The sequence below is a fragment of the Hesperophylax consimilis genome, chromosome 8 (assembly GCF_061612785.1).
Source record: "Hesperophylax consimilis isolate HC1 chromosome 8, BYU_Hcon_1.0, whole genome shotgun sequence".
NCBI classification, from domain to species: domain Eukaryota; kingdom Metazoa; phylum Arthropoda; class Insecta; order Trichoptera; family Limnephilidae; genus Hesperophylax; species Hesperophylax consimilis.
Genome location: NC_142843.1, coordinates 21,169,450 through 21,193,026, shown reverse-complemented (window position 1 = coordinate 21,193,026; position 23,577 = coordinate 21,169,450). Strand labels below are relative to the sequence as shown.

At 38.8% G+C, this 23,577-nt stretch overlaps 1 protein-coding gene across 1 annotated transcript; it reads right to left on the bottom strand.

The window, feature by feature from the left end:
* Positions 1–1,055: 1,055 nt before the first annotated feature.
* Positions 1,056–23,298, bottom strand: LOC149421713 (fidgetin-like protein 1). Its single transcript, XM_089634500.1, has 10 exons — positions 23,051–23,298; positions 22,708–22,869; positions 21,864–22,598; positions 19,710–19,825; positions 15,312–15,467; positions 14,573–14,706; positions 13,187–13,301; positions 3,878–3,990; positions 2,288–2,479; positions 1,056–1,239 (listed from the first exon to the last, which is right to left on the bottom strand). Exons 1-10 carry the CDS (start codon positions 23,173–23,175, stop codon positions 1,111–1,113), a joined length of 1,977 nt encoding a protein of 658 aa, XP_089490626.1. The 5' UTR covers positions 23,176–23,298; the 3' UTR covers positions 1,056–1,110.
* Between the last annotated feature and the right edge of the window lie 279 nt (positions 23,299–23,577).

Here is a 23,577-nt window from a genome sequence, read left to right as displayed (position 1 = left end):
TAATATACTATAAATTGTTTTTTTAGAAGGTCGGTTTCTGGCAGTAGCATTGTGGTTGGAAGGACCATAATATTCGAGGGTCCCGGAGTCAACATTTCCTACATCATGGCAGTGCAGGTGGATGGAGTTCAAGATGCAACAGTTGAAATACTCACAGGGGGACTTCAGCAAGATAACGTCACCCTGTCTTTTGTATCCGTGCCTGGAGGGTTTAGTTATAATGTTGTTATTTGGGGCACCCAGCCCAGGGAACTTATCGAATATAATACTTTCCAAGAAATAATTACTTAAATTAGTCATTGAAAATTATATTTATGTATTAGTAAAATTTTGTCAAATGGAGTCGAATAGATATAGCAAAAAGGAGAGCGCGGCAATTGTTTAAATTGTTTTATGGCAACACCAAGATCATTCAACGATATAAAGATATAACTTTAAAACAGCACCCATTTGAGCCAGGTGTATATTGATGAATCTATATTTTGTAATTTAATATGTATTCAAACTTTTTTATTTTCAACACTTTGTTTGCGAGATTGCATAGAAAAATGTTGTATTGTATTTTTGCATTGTACATACACATTGAAACCGATTATTAAATGTTAAAGGTGATAACGCATAATATAATCCCGGCACCAGATCAGCATCGCATCACCTAAAGCTGTTCAGAATTCTATGAATGAAGCTACAGCACACTAATCGGCATCGAAACGGCATTGCCTCGCCTCGGGACAAGCTAGTGAACGGAAAGCGTGTCGTGGTCAACTCGCAGTTACCACGTTTACGCTGTGCCGCACTAACGTCTCGTCGTCACCGCGGGGATAGCAAGCGGTGGTATTCCCCAGGTGACGGTATAAGCCCAACGACCTATCACCCAGCCGCAGCCACACCGACACCCTGAAAGTTCTGAGAAGCTCCGGTGACGTGCCTGTGTTGCGTTGACGGCGAGGCAATGACGATCCGATGCCGAGCTAATAATATGTGTCCATAACCTTAATCTAAATAAAAACTATGTGGAAGACAGGTTGTGTGTTTTTTATTGAAAATGAATGAGTAAGTAAAAATTAAAAAATAAATATCAGTTTGGTTATTTCCATAGGGCTGCTGCTTTTAGGAACGTTGAGATCCAGAGCCATAGGTTTTATCCCAAACAATGTAGTGTTCCAAATCATTTCCAGAAACACTTGGTCTTACTCTGCCCAGCGCATTTTTAAAGTCATCAACGCTAACCGGTCGCACCTGAAATTAGACAAGTACATAATATTACTGAAGAGATCAGAGTAAAAGAGCTAACGGCCACATTGGCAGTGTTAAAAATATATAATAATGACAATTAAAGGCAAATCATTCCTCATTTCCAAGTTGATATCAAAAATACTAATTTCGGTTGTGGGTTCAGTTTCTTTCTGTATAACTCTGGTTTAATGAACTCGGATTTGATTTAAATTTAGCGTCATTTTTAAAATTGGAACTGATTGTGTGAGGAATTCAGATTACTCCTTAATTCCTCATCATTCAGAAAATTATTTTTTTAATTTCAACTTAAGTGTCACGAATTTGGACGATCCCATCCCTAGTTTAAATAATAATTACTATCTAAATACCGCAGAAGTAAATATTCAAGCAATTGAAAAGTTTATGATCTAAGATGGATTGTTTCACAGAATTTGAACAATTCATCAAATTTCAAGTTCTATTCATGTTCGGTTATTATTTCAGTTATGTGAAATAGTTGGCCAATAATGATATAGTACACAACTTGAATAGAACCTTTACAGAACTTGAAAATTGATGAATTGTTCATTGTTAATTCTGTGAAACTATCCGATTTGGTTGTTTCAAATTTTGTCCCATTTGATTAAAAAATTTAGTGACATTTTAAATTCTTGACATTTGAATCATTTATGTTAACTGTTTATTCTCGGCCCGTTTCAGTGTTCGATCAAACTTTTGATTTTACATCAAGCATCATGAACAATATATTGCTGCTGGGAAAGTCATCGATTGGATCTTCAATCAAATGTGACAGGGGTTAGAATAAATACAGGACAAAAACATTAAAGTTAATTTTAGAATTATTGATATGTCGACGAATAATATACAAAGAAAATTCTTACAACATTTCAACCATGGGGCACATTTTGACACAATGTACATGCTTTAGTGAAACTTCTTCGATGATATATCTGTGTACAGGGATAGCCGCCGATGGATCACACATGCAAGAGCCGCATAGCTAAGGTTAAACTGATATGATGCAAGTTTAGTTAAATGAATATGTAATGACCTGATCGCATTGAATGTTGGTGATCTGCGACAGGGGCACAGCCCTGATGGGCCCCAATGCCGCCTCGGAGCAAAGCGAGCGCATGTCAGCCCCCGAGAAGCCGTCGGCCAGGCGCGCCACCATGCCCATGTCCTCCTCTGTCAGGGAGTTACGCTCGGAACTCATCAGGCGGCGCACTATCTGCTGGCGAGCCTAGTAACAGACATAATAACATGCACCAACCATCAAAGTATGGTTCAACCAAAATAAAATTGGTAAAAATACGTAAAACGTGTTGTCTACTAATTGAAATACCTTATTACATATAAATTTATTTAACTTTCAATGTGTACACTCTCACTACAGTCAAATGAAATGTTTAACTACTCAGTCTAATTTGTTTAGTTTAGGGAATAAACAGCTAGTACCTGTAGTCAATTTGTTTGCTTTTTTTAACAACTCACATGGTCTCATAGAGATCATTGTGTTTCCCTTACCTCCATAGTTAGAAATGTAAACTAAACTAACTAACCATCATGCCGTTTCCCTGCAGGGGTAGGCAGAGAGGACGGACCGCCAAACAACTTGGTCTTGGCACACACTCCTTGCCTCATTCACATTCATACATCATCTCATACATGCTCTTCTATGGTTCTGACTCTTGACATGGCCCGACTCAAGTATCTGATTCACTTGGTCGTGCCATGTCTTCCTCGGGCGTCCCCGACTTCTGCTACCATTCACATTTGCATCGTATATTCTCCTTACACTCTTTTCTTCGCTCATTCGCTCTACATGCCCAAACCATCTAAGCTTCCCTTTCTTGATCTTACTCATTACGCTTACATCAGCCTTGCACTCTTTCCGGATCTCCACATTCCTCACGCGATCGTACATAGTTTTACCACACATACGCCTCAGGGATCTCATTTCAACAGCATTCAATCTAATTTCATCCTTTCTTTGCCAGTTCCATGGCTCACTTCCATACATCAAGCTTTATATTTAAATATAGAAGTTAACCACAGAATAATTGAAATGTATACCTCTATCAAACCAAAGGTTCGGGCCACATTTAGAGAAAAATTTATGAAGTTTTGTAATTTTTTTATTAATTATTTTTATATGAAATGACAAAAAAGGTGGCTATAATGTTAAGAATACATTTGTATATTAAAATATATGTTTTTTTTTGTTATCAGTAATTTTAGTCCAGTGTTTAGACTAAAAAACGTAAGGCGAGCCATTTTTAAAAAACCTTTTATTTTTGCATTTAAAACTTAAATATTAAAAAATTTATATGTTTATTTCTAGTACTAAAATTTTAAAGTGTATTTCAAAAAAAGTTTTTAATTTTTTATATAATATCGTATTTATTTGGATTTTACCGAGAAGCTGAAATACACACAAATTCTCCGACTTTCTGACAGCTTCTTTAAAAAATGTAACGGGCGATATGTCAGAAGCCTGAAGGGTTAACCGCCAATATCTCAGAACATACTTTTTTCCGCAGAAGGGCTCAATTTATTGTAACTTATCAACCTTTCAAACCAGGAGTCATTAAAAATACATATATTATGGTGGTAGAAAAAAAGATTCAGCAATACTAACATTAACATCTGGTAGGGGTATATATAATCGTTTCACTAGACGCCTTCGAGCAGCTTCGTCCAGTTCCTGTGGTCGGTTAGTCGCTCCGATTACTAAGAGACGATCTTCATCGCCTAAAACACAAAAACAACAATGTACAATCATCATTACAGAATTATTGTTGCCTTTATACAAACAGCTAAAAAAAAAAATACCCAAAGAAGTGAGGCTAGCAGTCCACAATGGAGTGCTGATACCAACCCTGATATATGGCAGTAACACAAGGAACCAGCAGAGGAAGAATTAAAGTAGACAGAATGCAGTAGTTTAACACTGTTACAGGCTGAGAAAGCGTAGTGAATATTTAAAAAGGGACGCTTACGCGACTTGGACATGTGGAGCGAATGAACGTATGATATACATAATGCGAATACATGGCATGACCATGCGAATCAAATACTTGAGTCAGGTCATGTCAGGAGTCGGGATAACAGAAGAGTATGAATTAATTTGAATGAAGTAAATAGTGTACCGTAATAGGAAGGGCATCCTGCCTAGTCTGGTAATCGATAATCATGTAAAAACTTTTGTAGAAAACATTTATATGAATAAAGAAAAAAAATGTATATCAAGACAGCTGTTGTTGTGTGGCAGTCTATCCTCTCTGCCTACTCTTCTGGGGAAAAGGTGTGATGGTTTTTTAGTTGGTACCTTGATACTGAGAATTGCAGTGCCTTCTTGGAGATACCTGATCTTATTTATATGTATTGTGATTGATTTGGAAACACTCTGCATATACTTCAGTTCTATTGTATCTCCCATGTTCCATTTATTTCTTTAGACAGAAGTGCAGGGACTTTAGTAAAGATCATCAGGGTCATCATTAGGTGTCTCCTAGTTCTCGCCTAGTTGTACAAAATGGCATCTCAGGTACGTGAGTCATTTTCCCATCAAGATGAAACATTGCCACCATAGATGAATCAATCCTTCTTCATACACTTTACATTCCCTAAAGCTGTTTGTGATCTCCACTCTGAGCTCCTCTGAGATGGCAGTGTCCTGTCACTCTCAATAGTCCTGTTAATTCCTTCAATGAGTTTCTTTGCGTATTGAGGAGTAGATGGCTAGTACTAGACTGACAATATTAACTTTTTAGCATCCAGGCAGTGTAGTGTAGGCCCAGTTATTGTGCAGATATTCACGTTTGACAAAGTCCTCAAATGGCCATTCAGCACCATTTTGTTTTTTTGACATTTGAAACGTCCCCGTTAAACGCCAATTCTAGGTGCGTTTCAGCTTTCCATAAAATTGTAATAAGCTGACAAGCTTAACTCTTTGCACGCGGCCGTATCAACTGTTGTTACGGCAAAAAGTCTATACTCACACGCGGCTGTATCAACAGTTGATACGGCAACTTTGACGGCCGATATTCCCGCTCTCTTTCGTCATAAATGTATTTCTTGCTCACTTGGACATTTGTAGAACTATCACGATGCTGACATCTACAAGAATTTCTCAAAAATAAAATTTTATTTCATAAAAAAAGATCGATAACCAAGTGCGCCTCTTCGCGCCTTTTAGTCCTTTAGTTTACATTTTTGTCAACAGATGGCGTTAGTACTAGTTTGTCATTCACAACTTTTCATAACTAAGAATGATAAGTGATCATGGTGTCCCTTTTGTGTCTATAAACACAGTGGGCTAAGTACACACACACCGAGAGTGGTTTATTTATGACGCCGAGTGAATGGCGGGACCACATTCAAAAGATACGGTACGTCTTTGTATGAAATTTTATGTTTTTGTTTTTATAAACATCTAAGAGTGTTGACACACGAGGATTTGTTTTCATATTGTGGAGAATAATCTGTTCTGTCTATATAGTCCAATAAATCATGCCAGAATGCTATAATTTGACATTTAATTGCATGCATAGGTATTTGAAAATATGTACCGCGTACGGGTATAGATAAAACGGAGCATATTAACGCGTTCAAAAGGTTAACATGATAGTTGTCCTCTTCTGCTGAATCTGCATTTAACAGGGACCTTTCAACTGTCAAAAAACAAAATGGCGCTGAATGGTCATTTGAGGACAATGTTACATTTGAATTCCTATAAAACAACTCGTCCTTAGTGTGCCAACTAAAAGGCTCGCCGTGCGCTGCCTGACACTATTTTCATAATAACTTACTTGTTTTTTGCAAAATGATGTTCTAGTAAATTGTACTTTGGCAGATAATGAGTTTATACATTTATAAATATCATGTAGTTTCCCCAGGATAGCTACTCATATTCAGAGAAATGTTTTTTTTTCTCTCTACTTGTTACAAAAAATACAATGTAATGAAGAAATACGAAAATATTCTCGAGTTTTATCATATTTTCAAGCTAAATAAGCATTATGTACTGCCGTTCCTCATCCAGAACATATATATTATGTGAGAGACGACATGTCGATTCTTGTCATAGTGGTCTGATCCTACTTCCTTTTTCCTGTTTTGGTAATCCTGGGATGACATCATCTACTCGCTCTGTGATTGGTTGTTTGTTTTGTCACCGGCAGTTGGCGTCTCGCGTCGTTTCATTTGTCAATTGACATCGAAATTCTTTCGAATGTGGTCGAATTATCTCGCGCTAAGTTTTTTCAAATACATAAGTGCTGAGATAACTCAAAAACGAGTGAAATAACTTCCTTGAGAGTGTTTCCTTTTCGTGAAAAGAAAAAATAGTGCTTTGTGTAGATTACGCGTTGTGCATTTGGCGGGAAGAACGCAGTATAACGGTCAGATTTGTTGCGTCATAATGTCTACCGTAGTTCCGACGAAATCTACGCACAAACGCCGTAGCGAGGATATCGATTCCTCCTCTACACACAGACGTCGCAGCGAGAATTCGGATTCGTCTTCGAGTTCGGGTTGTTCGCGGCCTAAAAACAAGAGGCGCAAAAAGAGATCGCAAAAGAAGATGCTCAAGAAATTGACGCGCCAGTTAAGCGATCTGCAGCGTTTCGTGTTCAGGCGAGATGCCGCGGCCGCCGGCAATTCTGACGCGAGTGAGTTTGAGGGTTCCGAAATTGACGGCGAGTCTTTGTCAACCCCTATAGACGCGCCAGGCACCAGTGCTTGTGGTACATCCGCTGCTCCGATTTTTCGTGTGCCGGATCCCACAGTTGCGTTAAAGGAACCGTTAATGGGAGCACCGACAGATGCTATGTTAAAGATGGTGGAGCGCCTGCAAAATTTTGATACTCCCGGTTGGTGTAACGTACGCTACGCAAAGGCATTAAAAGAATATGCAGCAGACCCGGGATTCAAAGAGTTGGAAGTAAATTGCGAGCTCAATTCCCTCACGCCGGCATGTGCTCAACTCACAGGAATGGAAAGGGCCTTTGCAGCAATCACTCACGTGGCGCTCCAACAAAGGCAGGTCATCCAGGACTCTATACAGAGCGTCCTAACCTGGAGTTGTCAGCCTGACACCGAACTTTCGCCGAAGACCCTAGCGGAGAAATTTCAGGATGTCCTTGGGGGAAGTATTGCAAAAAACGATGCAATCCTTCAGATAGCTTGTGGGAAGCGGGCGGAAATCGTTGAGCGGCGACGCCATCGTATCCTGGAGTTGTGCAAAACTCCATCGGAGAAATCAGCCCTGGATAAAATTCCTCCAACGGTATCGCAAAAAAAAACCTTTTTAATGAAGACAAGCTTGTCTCCCAGTTGCAGAGACTTGGTGGGGCAAGCAAAGTCTTCAGGGCTCAGATCTCGCAGACCCCAAGGGTTGCGAGGCAACCCTTGGGGTCTGCGAGATCTGACTTGGAATCTGTGTCAAGGCCAAATAACAGAACACAGACTCAATGTGCTTCTGCAGGAAATCTGGGTTTCACCCAATTTCCATATCAGTACCGGCGGGCAGACCCCGGTCACCACTCTGGCCCTTCCTCCTCTTCCAGCAGAGGACGGAAATTTCGGAGGCCGACGGGGCGTGGGCAGACCTCGCACCGTCGTCCCCGAAACAATTGACAATCAGCCCAGGCGATTTCAGGGAGGGCAATTGCGAAGTTCTTTAGAAAACTACTCGACAACCTGGTGGATATCTCGACAGGTCTTCATCCTCCTCAGATTCAAAAACTGGAGATGGAAGTATGGAAGATTGGGGCTGGAGAGGAGCGCTCAATGAATGGTCAGAACACGAGAGAGGCCTCCTCAATGCTGGATGGCGATCTTCAACGGTCACCGCATATAAATTAGCATGGAAGAGGTGGGGCCAATGGTGTGTCAAGAATAAGGTGGATATAGCTGATCCTTCAGGTTCCCAGTTGGCAAGATTTTTAGCCAATTTAAAACTTAAAGAAGGCTTGGCTCCTAGTACCATTGCTCTTCATAAGTCAGCCATTTCAACATTAACCAACCCAGAGTGTGAATCGCTAAGCAGCCATACCTTAGTTAAACAAGTGATGAAAGGTATAGTTAATACTTCTAGAAAGAAGAAAGCATTGCCTATCTGGGACCCTAGACAAGTTACTGTATGGTTGAAAGAAAACCTTACAGAGACAGTTACTCTGTTTGAGGCTTCTCGAAGATGCGCTGTCATTCTTTTACTCGCATCTGGACGAAGAGTGCACGATCTTACTCTGTTACGATACACACCAGACAGTTTCGTGGACAATGGGGACCATATTATACTTTGGCCAGCTTTTGGATCTAAAACTGATTCTACTACTCGTCAGCAGTCGGGATGGAAGCTTAAAGCTTCCTCAGACCGAGCTACAGATCCAGTATATTGGCTCCGTAAAGTATGCACCTTATCTAGAGTAAGAAGACAAGAATCAAATTCCATACCAAATGTATTTATTTCAACGACGGGCCCGCCAAAACCTGCCTCAAGAACAATAATTGGAGGATGGGTGAAAACAGTACTAAAAAGTGCTGGCATTGATAAATCAGCAGGGAGTACAAGGTCTGCTGTAGCATCACTGAGCTGGTTAGAAAATTGCCCCATTGAAAAGATCCTGGAAAGAGGAAATTGGAAGAGCGAGAACACTTTTGCAAAACATTACAGAAGGGAGGTAATGGAAGGAGGTAACTCTTTGACATTGCCATCTCTCACAAATCTGTTTGAACCTATAACCTCTCACAATTGACATCAGTTCTGTCACCAAGGCGATAACAAACACTTCTCACATAATATATATGTTCTGGATGAGGAACGGCAGTACATAATGATGGAGTTTTACCTACCATTAAAACTCTTATTATGTTGCCTTCCTCATCCAGAACATATATTTAATCACTGCTTGGTGAGATTATAATTGACAAATGAAACGACGCGAGACGCCAACTGCCGGTGACAAAACAAACAACCAATCACAGAGCGAGTAGATGATGTCATCCCAGGATTACCAAAACAGGAAAAAGGAAGTAGGATCAGACCACTATGACAAGAATCGACATGTCGTCTCTCACATAATATATATGTTCTGGATGAGGAAGGCAACATAATAAGAGTTTTAATGGTAGGTAAAACTCCATCATTATTCACTATAAAACTAAGTCATATGAGGCTCTCCTGCAAATAAAAACAGTACTATGCCTTTGAAAATGAAAAACTATGACATTTGTCACGGAACTTGCCATGCGCTTTTGGACACATAAAAAAATCAATATTTGCAAATGAAGAAACGACAAATTAGAATAATATTAACTCCATATACTGTCAAACGGTGGGAGAATTTCTGCTGCAATAAAATTCAAATAAATGGAATGTTTCTTAGGACGGGTCGTTTCGGAGAATTTGAACAATTCTTCCAATTTCAACGTTAATTTGCGAGTTCTGTGAAAGATATTTTCAAGTTCTGTTATTATTTCAGTTCTGTCAAGCAACTAGCCATAATGATATAATATCAGAACTTGAATAGGACTTTCACAGATCTCGCAAATTAATGTTGAAATTTGATGAATTGTTCAAATTCTCCGAAACAACCAGTCCTTAATGTATCGGAAAACTAAAAACTGTTTGTGAAGGTTATGAAAGACGCTCTCATATAATATTATTCTAAATAAAAAACCAACATAACACAGGCATGTGCCTAGCTTGGTGGTTTTAACACACCTAAATACTGTAAAAACCAATAAAAACACCGAATAAAGGAAAAAAAAAAATTTTAATACAAACATCAAAAGAAAATAAAATGGTTCACTTTTCGTTTTATGTAACTAAAATTCCTGAAATATATAAAATCACACTTATTTTAGTAGATAAATTTATTACTCTTGTTGTGTTTTCTCTTTTTAACACCGTTTTGATCACAATAAGAGAGATACAACAATTCTCGGCGGTGGCACCGCTATCATCATTAAACACTCCATAGACCACTGCGTTATAAATTGCCCCACATCCGTAATAATCGAAACCACCGGCATCGTCATCAACACCTTAAACAATGGTCCAATTAAATTCATCTCTGCCTATAGCCCCCCCAGAAGATCTCTAACTGCCCCGGACCTCGACCAACTTCTTGACAGCACCCTTCCCACAATTATAGCCGGTGACCTCAACGCCAAACACGCCTCGTGGCACAGCCGCAAGACCAACCGCAAGGGTTCATTTCTTTTCGACTACGTCGCTGACAAACCCCTCATAGTAACCGCCCCCGACATACCCACTTATTTCTCCAACAACCCGAATTTCGACCCGGACGTCCTCGACATAATCATCATGAAAAACTGCCCCTTACTCCACACCCTTCAAACCGTTAAAAAATTGTCCTCAGACCACGACCCAGTCCTCTTATTTCTCTCCGACGGCTCCCTACCTTCAGTACCATCTCATAGACCCACACGTAAAAAAATTCAATGGCAAAAACTCCCCAAGCTCCTAGAGTCAGTAAGAATTCAAACCTCAATCACCAACGAAGAAAGCCTAAATTTAGCCACAAAAAATTTCACTCACGACATAAAATCAGCCGTAGACCTTGCCACCGTCGAAGTCGCGAATGATAAACTCCGCCCCGATCTACCCGCAGAATTAAAAGAGTTAATAAGGGAAAAAAAACTACGCCCGTAAAGAATGGCAAAGATTCTCAAACCCGATCGATCGCATTCGCATGAACCGCCTCGCCCATCAGGTCAAAGTCGAACTTCTAAAACACAGAAACGACCTATGGCACGACTTCATCTCCACTCTCGACGACGACCAAACTGCCTTTTGGAAACTTTCCAAGTCCCTCAGAAAGCCACCCACCAGAATATGTCCCCTTTCGGGCCCAAAAGGCACTGTCTACTCCTCCAGAGACAAAGCCGAGACTTTTGCCGACAGTCTCGAAGACCAATTCTCCCCGACCACGACCTACGATGACCCCCAATTCGTTTCAACTGTAGACTCCAAAGTTTCATCCCTTTTGACAGAAATCCCAACAGAAAATCCAATCCCTTTCACAACCCCTCAGGAAATCTCCAAAATCATAAGATCTCTCAAGACAAAAAAATCTCCCGGTCCTGACTAAGGACGGGTTGTTTCGGAGAATTTGAACAATTCATCAAATTTCAACGTTCATTTTCGGGTTCTGTGAAAGTTCTATTCAAGTTCTGTTACTATATGATTGTAGGCTAGTTGCTTGACAAAACTGAAATAAAAACAGAACTTGAAAAAATCTTTCACAGAACTTGAAAATGAGCGTTGAAATTTGATGAATTATTCAAATTCTCCGAAACAACCGGTCCTTAATCTCAAACAAAATACTCAAATGCCTCCCCTCCAAAGCCATCTGCGCTTTCACAGCCATCAGCAACGCGTCTTTCAGACTTCGTGTATTCCCTCAAGACTACAAAACTGCCGACGTCATTCTCATCCCCAAACCCGGCAAAGACCCCCTTCAGGCCCAAAACCACAGACCAATCAGCCTCCTTCCCTGCACAGGCAAAATATTAGAAAAACTCATCCTCTCCAGACTCAAATCAATAGTTGACGAACTTAAACTCATCCCTGACTTCCAACACGGCTTTCGATCGGGCCATTCCACTCTCCACCAACTTCTGCGGGTGGTCGAGCAAATAACAAACGGCTTTAACGAACTCCAACACACAGTAATCCTCTCCCTAGACGTCTGCAAAGCATTCGATAAAGTCTGGCACAGAGGTCTCATCTATAAAATGTACCTCCTCGGTATCCCCCTCCCAATGCTTCAACTCATAGCAAACTTCATGAAAAACCGTAAATTTAGAATCAAACTAGATGGAATCTTTTCCACTGTGAGATTGCTAAGAGCTGGTGTCCCTCAAGGCTCTATTCTCTCGCCAGCCCTTTTCAACATCTACCTAAGCGACATCCCCACTCCCAGCATCTACGACACTCGCACCAAAATAGGTAAATTTGCAGACGATACTGAAGTCATGTCAACTTCATTAAGCGTAAAAACAGCAACACGTCGCGTCCAAGCCCACGCCTCAGAATTAGAATCATTTTTCAAAAAGTGGCGCATTAGTATCAATCCCTCCAAAAGTGCCGCCTGTGTCTTCTCCCGCAAACGCCCCACCAGACCCCCCAACATCCAGTTATTCGGAGAAAAAGTCCCCTGGCAAAATAACATTAAATACCTTGGCATCACCCTCGACAGTAGATTAACCTGGGCAAAACACATCACAGAAACCTTAATCTCAGCCAACAGAACTTTTGCATCCCTCTTCCCCATGTTAACTAAAAGAAACAAAAACCTATCTACAAGAAATAAACTCCTGATTTACAAATCCACGATTAGGCCAAAACTAACCTACGCGAGCCCAATCTGGGCCCACGCTTCAAAAGCCCAACTAAACAGATTGCAAACATTCCAAAATAAAGTCATTCGCTCAGCCCTGGGAGCCCCCAAGTGGATGAGGGTCTCCCAACTTCACCGAGACTCCGAAGTCCCCCTCCTTAAGAACCACATCATAAGTCTCGCGGAATCTTTTTACTCGGGCATTCCAACCCATACGAACCCCTCAATTAACTGCCTCGCCAAATACGACGCAAACACCATTACAAAACATAAAAAACCCAAACAAATCCTTAGAAAATTTCCCCCCTAACTGCAGCCATTTTATTGCACACAAATCTTCTCACAAAACCAACTAAAAAAAAATCTCTTCCTACAACCAATTCTAAACTCATGTTGAAAGAGAAAGGGGCCTTATTGGCCCGGAGCTCTGTATGCCATTTATTCAAAAAGTCAAAAAGATACAACAATTCTATGAGATCAAACGAGTTGTTCCCAAAAGCGAACTTTAGCTTGGGGGGTTAAGTCAAGTTGAGGATTTTATGATAAAAAGAAATGTGTACTTCATAGCAATTTACCTGTAGCTGCACCGTCCAGTTGAACCAAGAATTCAGTTTTGATTCTACGGGTGGCTTCATGTTCAGCATCACTTCTTTGGGTTAGGAGAGAATCAATTTCATCAATGAAGACAACCTGAAGAATAACCAAATTAAACATTATTTTTAGTTAATTCTCAGGTCACAAATAACCTGACAATACAGTAAAGCCTCGATAATCCAAACTAATGAAAAACAACACCTATTTGGATAGGCGAAGCATTGGATTATAGAATATTAGATTAAATTAAATTAATAGCTCTTGCTTAGGAAAATTATATTTAATGAACTTCTAAATCATAAAACACATTTACATAGTCATAAACTAACCTATGTTAGTCTGGCGGGTTATATTTATTGACCAAGAAAAATCTTTATCCCTTAATTTAGGCAGCAACATCTTATCGGAAAATGACAGATCATCTTCGTTTTGGCGTAGGAACCATGTTTATAACCTAAAACACCATGTGACGCACATGCAGCACAGAGTAGCATGGACACAGCGCAAGCGCTCTTACATAACATAAAATTAACATAATTACATCCATAAAAACGTAGCGTTAGCCGCCTCTGTATGTTAGGAGAAGGGTCATTTGGCAGTTTGGATTAGACTGGGTACGGATAACCGAGGCTCTACTATATTAGAATTCTCCCTACTCCCATTAAAATTAATATTACAAATCAACTTGTCTTTTTTGTAAAAGAAAAACAAGGCTCGTAAAAGTGAAATATAAAGCTTTCTTTTAAATGGAAATATTGTTGTAAATCTAGAGTATCTGAAAGTACCTGCCCTAATTTTGTTTCAACTCAAATTAATGGTGATAGAGAGGCTTTTCAACAATAACTCTTGGGTTTTCCGAGCCCCAGATGCGACAATTTTGCTTGTTGACGAGCCACCGAGGTGGAAATGGGCCTCATAACTCAAGATGATTTTTCGATGGAATTCTAATAATTAATAATAATGAATTTCAATGCGTTGTTGAAGCGTGTATCGTTCCATTTTTATTAACCCTTGGGACCTTCTAAGACCCAAACAGTCCCAAATGCCGTGCGCGCATTATACTCTCCTAAGACCATATTTGTCCCAGAACGACCGCACATTATTAAAATGCATATATCTCTCTTCCTCTCATCTAAAAATTAATTATTTCTTTTATGTCAGAAAGAGAACGAAATAGTGCTTGTTATTGTCTTTGAAAAAATGGAAGCTTGTAGAAGGTTCGATCCGTGCAAATCAACAACGTCTCAAGGGTTAATGGCGTAGTTTCTACTTGTCAAATGTCAAAAAATGACAGCTTCAAAAGTAACTTCTACCGAAATAGCGGGCTATTTAAAATAACACCTCTTATTGGAGAACCCTATACTTGCCGCTGGTTGGTAGCACCTTGCCACAGCGAACAGGGCACGGACCATCTTCTCCCCATCCCCAATCCACTTGGAAGTCAGCGAGGATGCGCTGATGCTGAAGAAGGTTGCACAGCACGATGAAGCTATGCATTTACCTGCAATCGCACATTTATGGGTTATCATAATATTGGAAAAGAGTAAGCAAATAGAAAACCGCACTTTACCACATCCAACATTTAGTAGATTACCCTAAACATCTTGTGACAAATGACGTCAACTAAAATTATACTATGTACACATTTACAGCATTCAATTTTACAAAGCATCATAGCTCATGATGGAAATGTTATTGTGAGCTAATAGTTGCATAGAATGCATAGACAATAGTTGCACAGACCTAAAATGTCTAGGAAAAAAGTTGTGCAAAGTTCATGATACAAAAAAAATTCTTCTAAAAAGATGTCAATTAAAATATTCGGTTTACCAACTACAAATAAATGTTAGCTTTTTTATGTGAAACCGCACAAGAGTCCCAACTGCTCCCAACCACTAATGGAAGAAAATAATAGAAACGAAGGGAGATATTACACCGAAGCTTGCCGACTGTTAAAGTGGCGAGGCCAATGAAAGGTATGCGTTTGGTGTGTAGTTAGAAATAAAAGCGGGGTGTCTCTGTGGGTATGATATTGGAGCACAGTTTCATACTAATATGTAATGGTTCTGGCCCATTTCGCTGTGATTCTATTATCATTGGTTTTACCGATCAAAGTTTTTCCCGTTCCCGGAGGGCCGAATAGCAGGATGCCCTTGGGGGGCCTCCGCAGCCCCGTGAAGATGTCTGGCCGCAGCAAGGGCCACACCACAGCCTCCTGGATGGCCGTCTTGGCAAACTCCAGTCCCGCTATATCGTCCCAACCTACAATTAGATATTATATTCATTCAATTGTTAGTCAAATAAATTGTTTGCAGCTTATTGACACTAGAACGACCGGGTACTGCTCCATACCTATAAAGACCGCGACCATCAAATTGACGGCTGATCACATGCGAGTGTAATTTTTGGTATAATATAAATTAAATAAAACAATAATTAGCACACTTCCGACGGGAAAGGTATTTTTACCTTTTGCGCTGGCTTCATTTCAATGGCAGAAAAGAATAAACTATCTAATGTTTTTGTATGAATATTATATGCCAATCTCTTTCTAAAGGTCCTAACTATATGTTCATAATTATCAAATCACAATACAATTCTTCTTTTTATATTTATATTCGAGTCTTTCGTGTACATCGGTATTTCAAAAGAGGGACCTTTTATTATTGAATACCTGACACTTGATAAGCAAAGCGTTTGAAGATTAACGAAATAAGTAATTTTTCAGTTAGTCATTTTATAGCTTTGGTATGCTGAGTTAGTGCGTAGAAATTTTTATTATTTTCGAAGATATAGCGATTTAAAACAAATTAAAATAATTCACGTGGGATCTTTATTTTCGCCCGTCACCAGCGGTCCGCCGGCGCAAAACATGCCCGCCTGAAGTGTGTTAAGAGGAACAGCTGCAAAACATGCCCGCCTGAAGTGTGTTAAGAGGAACAGCTGCAAAACATGCCCGCCTGAAGTGTGTTAAGAGGAACAGCTGCAAAACATGCCCGCCTGAAGTGTGTTAAGAGGAACAGCTGCAAAACATGCCTGCCTGAAGTGTGTTAAGAGGAACAGCTGCAAAACATGCCCGCCTGAAGTGTGTTAAGAGGAACAGCTGCAAAACATGCCCGCCTGAAGTGTGTTAAGAGGAACAGCTGCAAAACATGCCCGCCTGAAGTGTGTTAAGAGGAACAGCTGCAAAACATGCCCGCCTGAAGTGTGTTAAGAGGAACAGCTGCAAAACATGTCCGCCTGAAGTGTGTTAAGAGGAACAGCTGCAAAACATGCCCGCCTGAAGTGTGTTAAGAGGAACAGCTGCAAAACATGCCCGCCTGAAGTGTGTTAAGAGGAACAGCTGCAAAACATGCCCGCCTGAAGTGTGTTAAAAGGAACAGCTGCAAAACATGCCCGCCTGAAGTGTGTTAAGAGGAACAGCTGCAAAACATGCCCGCCTGAAGTGTGTTAAGAGGAACAGCTGCAAAACATGCCCGCCTGAAGTGTGTTAAGAGGAACAGCTGCAAAACATGCCCGCCTGAAGTGTGTTAAGAGGAACAGCTGCAAAACATGCCCGCCTGAAGTGTGTTAAGAGGAACAGCTGCAAAACATGCCCGCCTGAAGTGTGTTAAGAGGAACAGCTGCAAAACATGCCCGCCTGAAGTGTGTTAAGAGGAACAGCTGCAAAACATGCCCGCCTGAAGTGTGTTAAGAGGAACAGCTGCAAAACATGCCCGCCTGAAGTGTGTTAAGAGGAACAGCTGCAAAACATGCCCGCCTGAAGTGTGTTAAGAGGAACAGCTGCAAAACATGCCCGCCTGAAGTGTGTTAAGAGGAACAGCTGCAAAACATGCCCGCCTGAAGTGTGTTAAGAGGAACAGCTGCAAAACATGCCCGCCTGAAGTGTGTTAAGAGGAACAGCTGCAAAACATGCCCGCCTGAAGTGTGTTAAGAGGAACAGCTGCAAAACATGCCCGCCTGAAGTGTGTTAAGAGGAACAGCTGCAAAACATGCCCGCCTGAAGTGTGTTAAGAGGAACAGCTGCAAAACATGTCCGCCTGAAGTGTGTTAAGAGGAACAGCTGCAAAACATGCCCGCCTGAAGTGTGTTAAGAGGAACAGCTGCAAAACATGCCCGCCTGAAGTGTGTTAAGAGGAACAGCTGCAAAACATGCCCGCCTGAAGTGTGTTAAGAGGAACAGCTGCAAAACATGCCCGCCTGAAGTGTGTTAAGAGGAACAGCTGCAAAACATGCCCGCCTGAAGTGTGTTAAGAGGAACAGCTGCAAAACATGCCCGCCTGAAGTGTGTTAAGAGGAACAGCTGCAAAACATGCCCGCCTGAAGTGTGTTAAGAGGAACAGCTGCAAAACATGCCCGCCTGAAGTGTGTTAAGAGGAACAGCTGCAAAACATGCCCGCCTGAAGTGTGTTAAGAGGAACAGCTGCAAAACATGCCCGCCTGAAGTGTGTTAAGAGGAACAGCTGCAAAACATGCCCGCCTGAAGTGTGTTAAGAGGAACAGCTGCAAAACATGCCCGCCTGAAGTGTGTTAAGAGGAACAGCTGCAAAACATGCCCGCCTGAAGTGTGTTAAGAGGAACAGCTGCAAAACTTAAATTTGAATTTGAGGCCAAAATACTTGACCAAACTAAATAATATTTTTTTAATCAAAAGGTATAGCAAATATCTAGTACGGATTTTTTTGTGTTGCTTTATTTATTTGTTTGTTTGAATTATAAAATATAGGCCATTAAAGAATTCAATTTTTCGCAAATTTAGAGGCAACTTTGACAATTTTTTGTGTAATTAATGGTAATTGTATCATACGTATCCAGACCTCCAGAATATTTCAAGAGAATTCATATTTACGCCAAAAATCACAAAAACACTTCAACCCCGAAACCGCTCGATACCGTGTCGCCGACACATTTGGAAAACTTTACATCAAAATAACTCAATCAAATGATGTATTATATGTGATTAATCAAGATAATTACATAGGAATATAATAGCAGAACCTGAAAAACATCTGAAAATAATCATCCAGCACCTCCCTCGGACACACCAACCCATGAAGTGACCACGGCTAGGAGGGCTACCCAGTATTTACGTAGGACCCCCTCCACTACTCCCCGGATGGAATTCCATGATGGCCGCCGTCTCCAACCAATCACAGCCCGGCATATCACCTTGACTTTCTTATCAAACACTGATAACAGATTCAAATGTGATTAATTGTGATATCATCAGACTGGATTTACGGGAAAAAGATGCAAGATATAACAACGAAATGAATATCAACATCAAGAAATGATTATATACTAATATATTTGCATGAATAATTATATCTAACTATATTTGTTACCCTTTGGGAAATGTTCAAACCAAAGATATTTAACTTCAAACCCAATATGAAAACTTGTATAATTATTTATAAAATAAATAAACGGGACTGCGGGAGATGGTTTTGGTAGATTGAACTGACTTGGTGAAAGGTATCATATTAAAATATAACTTTCCTCTCAACAAGATAATTGCAGAGAGAAAAAATACCTAACCACTTTACTCCTCACGAAAGAGGATAGAACACCTCCGAGAGGGTTCGATTTGAAAACGTTCTATAAATAGAGAACCGAATTCCATACAAAGTCAGTTCAACAACTACCTCTGAAAGAGAATCCTCTCTCCTGAAGAAACCATATCCAAGTCTCCAAAGTCTCAAGAAATATTTTCAAGTGTTTTATTCAGTAGTAAATTCAGTTTTTTGCCAGTAATAAATTCCTTTCGTCAGTTCAGATCTGGAATAAATTCCTCTCTGATCGTGGCATTAAACTCCACCACAAAGGCTCTACAACATCTACCAAGACTGAAAACGCTAAAAAGTGTACCCAGCTACCTTCGTATCTACAGTTATTGTACGGACAGTATATTGTTTCGTACAGTAATTAAAAAATAATCTTTCCTAACCTACAAAAATAACTAGACTAACTATTAACTATAAACCTGTCAACGTTGTTTGGCATCTTGAAAAATGACTTGGGAGTGTTTTTGTTGTTTGATCGTAAACTGAACCACGGAACGTACTTTTTGAAACATATTTATATATTTTTTGTTGCAATATTGATCATGAAATGAATGAATTGAAATGTCAGTAAAAATGTCATTGGCGATTTGCAGTCGTCCTAATGAGAGTAGACAAAGCATGGATAATTTATATATATTTTTGTATTAAATTTGTTTTGGCTTTCACCCATTAGGGGTGATCTTGGCCATACACAATTAACATTTTTTTATTAACAAATGACAGAATATAATTGATTATACATCATAAACATAACCTAACATAACATACTTAACATAAACGGTACAGAACTGGTAACAGTAGGTAATCATAAAAATTGGAACCTCTGTACAATATTAGTGGGCGTTTTTCGTTATTTAACATCCATGATAAAAACAATATTGACAATTTGAAGACATTGGTGCTAGACTTCCAAACAGAACATAGAATAAAATAGGATTACCTATGGGAGCACTGGAATCTATAATTTCACTCTTGATGAGTTCCACCATTTTAGGATCGATGTGTTTTAATCTTTCATCTTCTACTTCTTCACTCTCCATTGGCGTTTCTTCATTTCTGGAAAGAAAAGTATGATACAAAAATCTTACCACAAACAGAAAACCATTATTATGTTGCTGTCTGCATTTCAGAACCTGTTAAAATTGTCAAGTGTGCAAAATTTCATCAACCTCGAAATAAAACTGTGGGTTTGTATACAAATCAAATCTACGGCGCCCACCAGCCTGCCACAAACACTTTATATACACGGTGTCCGGAAACTCGTAGTACAAGCGGGAAACTGGAGAATCTACACCACATGGGGAACCCAAAAAAACATAAAGTTTTTTGATTTGAGCATTTTCAAAAAAAAAAAAAACCAAAAAAAAATATTTTTTGGCTATTTTAGGGTTAAAGTTTTTTCTGGTGTTTAGGGTTGAATAACAGATGTTTTAACCCTGCAGAGCAGAAATATTTTATGATTACACCGGGTTAAATGAAGGGTGATTTCAAAATAATGCTTCAAATCCGAGTTTCTTCATTTGTTTTACTTTCAAATAGTTTTAATTAGTTGGGTACTTTGATCTTCAGTAATAATTTATAAGAATTTGATTAAAAAAAAAAAAAATTTAAAAAAAAATAAATCAACTTCAAACTCGATTTACTCGATAACGAAAGCTCAAATAAAAAAAAATATACTACAAAATCGACTCCAAATGTGATGTAGATTCACCAGTTTCCCACTTGTACTACGAGTTTCCGGACACCCTGTATATTATTTGATTTACTTGTGCAGTCGAAAATGTTTCTCTGAAGAAAAAATTATGAATATGCAGAAACATAAAATTATATCGAAAATTTAATTAGTTATGTTTTATAAATAATAAACAAAAAATTCTTTAAATAGTATTTTTTGAAAACGATAGAAAACATCAATTAATGTATATTTTCAAGTGTTCTAAAAATTCCAACATTCAAAATTGGGTGGTCACCTCACCATTTCATTACGTTGACATAAATTTGAAGTTCGAATTAGAAAGAAACATACATTCGCGAAATGTCTATAGGAATATGATTAAAGGCATCCGGCATGCTAGTATCTTCTGTCTTTTTTGTTTTAATACAAGACATGAGAGAAGGAAGATTTTTATGAACGACTTTTAGGAAGATTGTCAATGAAGTGCATACAATCTCTCTATGGGACTAGTATAGTAGAAGGCAAACCATAAAACTTGAAAAGAAAATTCAAATTTAGAAGATGTTAGTTTAGCCTTTATTAAAAATCACGTATCACCCGAAGGGGGCTCACTAGGGTCCCCCATATATCGCGTCTCTTAATATTCCTTTTGCCCTTTTCAGTAACACTTAGATATTAGTTACTACCTACTGTTGCAGCAGTCAATCATTATGTAATGCAAAACGGTAAAAGAGAAACGGTAATCGAGCGTAACTCAAAAACATATAATTGTAGCCCTTTCGTAGGTTAGTTTTGTAGGATTATATATTTATAAAATTATAAATTATAAACTAGAGATTTTTTTGGCAAGTTTGCTAAAACGTTTTGACGAAAACAATCACTTGTCATAATGTGCCAAATTCATAGAACCTAAAAATGAGATAAACGGCGAAATCTAGGTGGATTCATTGGCCTTAAACCATAGTAAGCAGTTCATATGCTTCCGAATTAATATTTTGAGGAATGATATTAATTAAATAATATGGTAAATGTATATATAACCAATGTGTAACAAGTAAGTTTTTAGATTCTCACGGCCAAAAGCATTTTTGTTGTTTGTTTTTGGGGTGTTATGCCGTGTTGCGCTAACTCCTTCTTTAGCCGACGTTTCGGACAGCGTTGCAGTGTCCATCATCACATCTTCGGATCTACCGGATCTGCCCTGATGATGGACACTGCAACGCTGTCCGAAACGTCGGCTAAAGAAGGAGTTAGCGCAACACGGCATAACACCCCAAAAACAAACAACAAAAATGTGTAACAACTTAGATAATGCACAAATTATTCCTCTTTTTGGCACTTGTCAAAGTTAACACGTCAAGATTGTCTGAAGTAGATTGTTTTACATTTTTTAATATAGTATTGTGATTAGGTACTTACCCACATGAAAGAGGAGGAACAAACTTGTTCTGAACAGAAGATCTTGTTGTGCCAAGGCTTCGTTTTACTATATTATTTTCTGGTATTTGCTGGTAGTTTTGGTGGGAATTTCCATACTTCTTTTTATTTTGTATCTGGAGTTCAGAACGGGCAGTTCTAAATGAATTCTGATGCGACGGTACTGTTTCATTGATAGGCGGATTGTTGACATTGTTGGAATTGGAAGATAGATTGTAAGAAGGATTTTTAGAATTATAAGATTGATTGTTGGTCTTGTAAGGTTGGTTATTGGATTGGTTACCCCGTGGAACAGCATTTTCAAAAGAATTAGTCCTAATAAAATTGTTGGGTTGGTAAGAATTATTTGTTGGTTTCAAAACAGGATTTGCTTGGGCATTTTGAAATGTCTTTTGAATTTTGTTAGTTAAATTATATTCATTTGTTTTATTTTTTAAATTTTCATAATTGTTGTCAGGACCTTGATTATTACGCTGTGCAGAGCTAAAAAATGTCATCCCGCCAGGTTGAATTTTTGGGTTATGACTTTGAGCAATGTTTGCATTATTATTACTTGGTTGCATGATGTCATTTGTTTGCTTTTTTTTCTGTAACAGAATATGAATATCAGCTTTTGAGATCGCGTCAGATTTACATGGAAGGTTTTTATTCAAACTACAATGTGCACTTAATTCAACGGTCCTTTCAACAATATTCGTTGCATCAAAATTAGATGAGCTGCAAAAATAAAACATGAAATATTAACTTGTTATGTTATAAAAATTATGCACTTTGGATTTAATGCAACCTTATCAAACAAACTTAGAAAATTAACATAGTAACTAACCTGAGTTTGCTTTTCCAGGCCGAACAATGCCTTGTATCAATTTTTCCTTTGAGAAGTGAATCGATAGGCCTCAAAATACTCTCTTCAATATTGTCATTGAAAAATTTCGAATATTCAGGTATTCTCTGTGCAAGTATCAGGTTTGTAGATGTATTACTTAACCTGCAAATTAATATAAAATAAATGCTTATAAAGGAAAACTAAGCATAAGTCATAAATTAACAACATTAAAGAGGATGGTTGAAAAATCGGCCCCAGATAGTTTCTAAGTTGTATTATTTGCTTCTTATATGTAGTTTAGCTTATCCTCACAAAATATAGCTATTTATCACAAAATACTTACTTCTTTAAACTCTCTGTATGAAGTCTTACGAGGGAATTTCGCATAGCAGAACAAATTTCTGCCGAACTGGAACTGTCGTTACTTTCCTTGAAGAGACATGTCAGGTAATGATTTTCAAATGACATTGTAGATTATTCAGCGATTACTGGTAAAATCGACGTAAAAACCAGCAAAATAACAAATTATACAACAATCACCTACTAACAAACGATATAATAATAACCATAATAATAACCTCGTTTTCAGACTATTCTTTGACGAATGTCAAAAAGCCCGCCTTTCTAGAGATGGTCGATATCATGTCGATATTCGGTTCCTTTGCTGTCACTGGAACCGTCGTCAAATAGCATTATTTAAAAAAATGTTAAATGCAAAAAGTTGTTGTTTACCTTCATGAAGTTGAATCAAAGATTTGTTTTTTTTAATGCTTATGAAAAACGGTAGTTGTAGGCAAAAGTTTACCAAAATTCTGATTAGAATCAGAAAATCTTTAGCAACCCCCCTGGCTTTTATTTTTGTGAAACCGG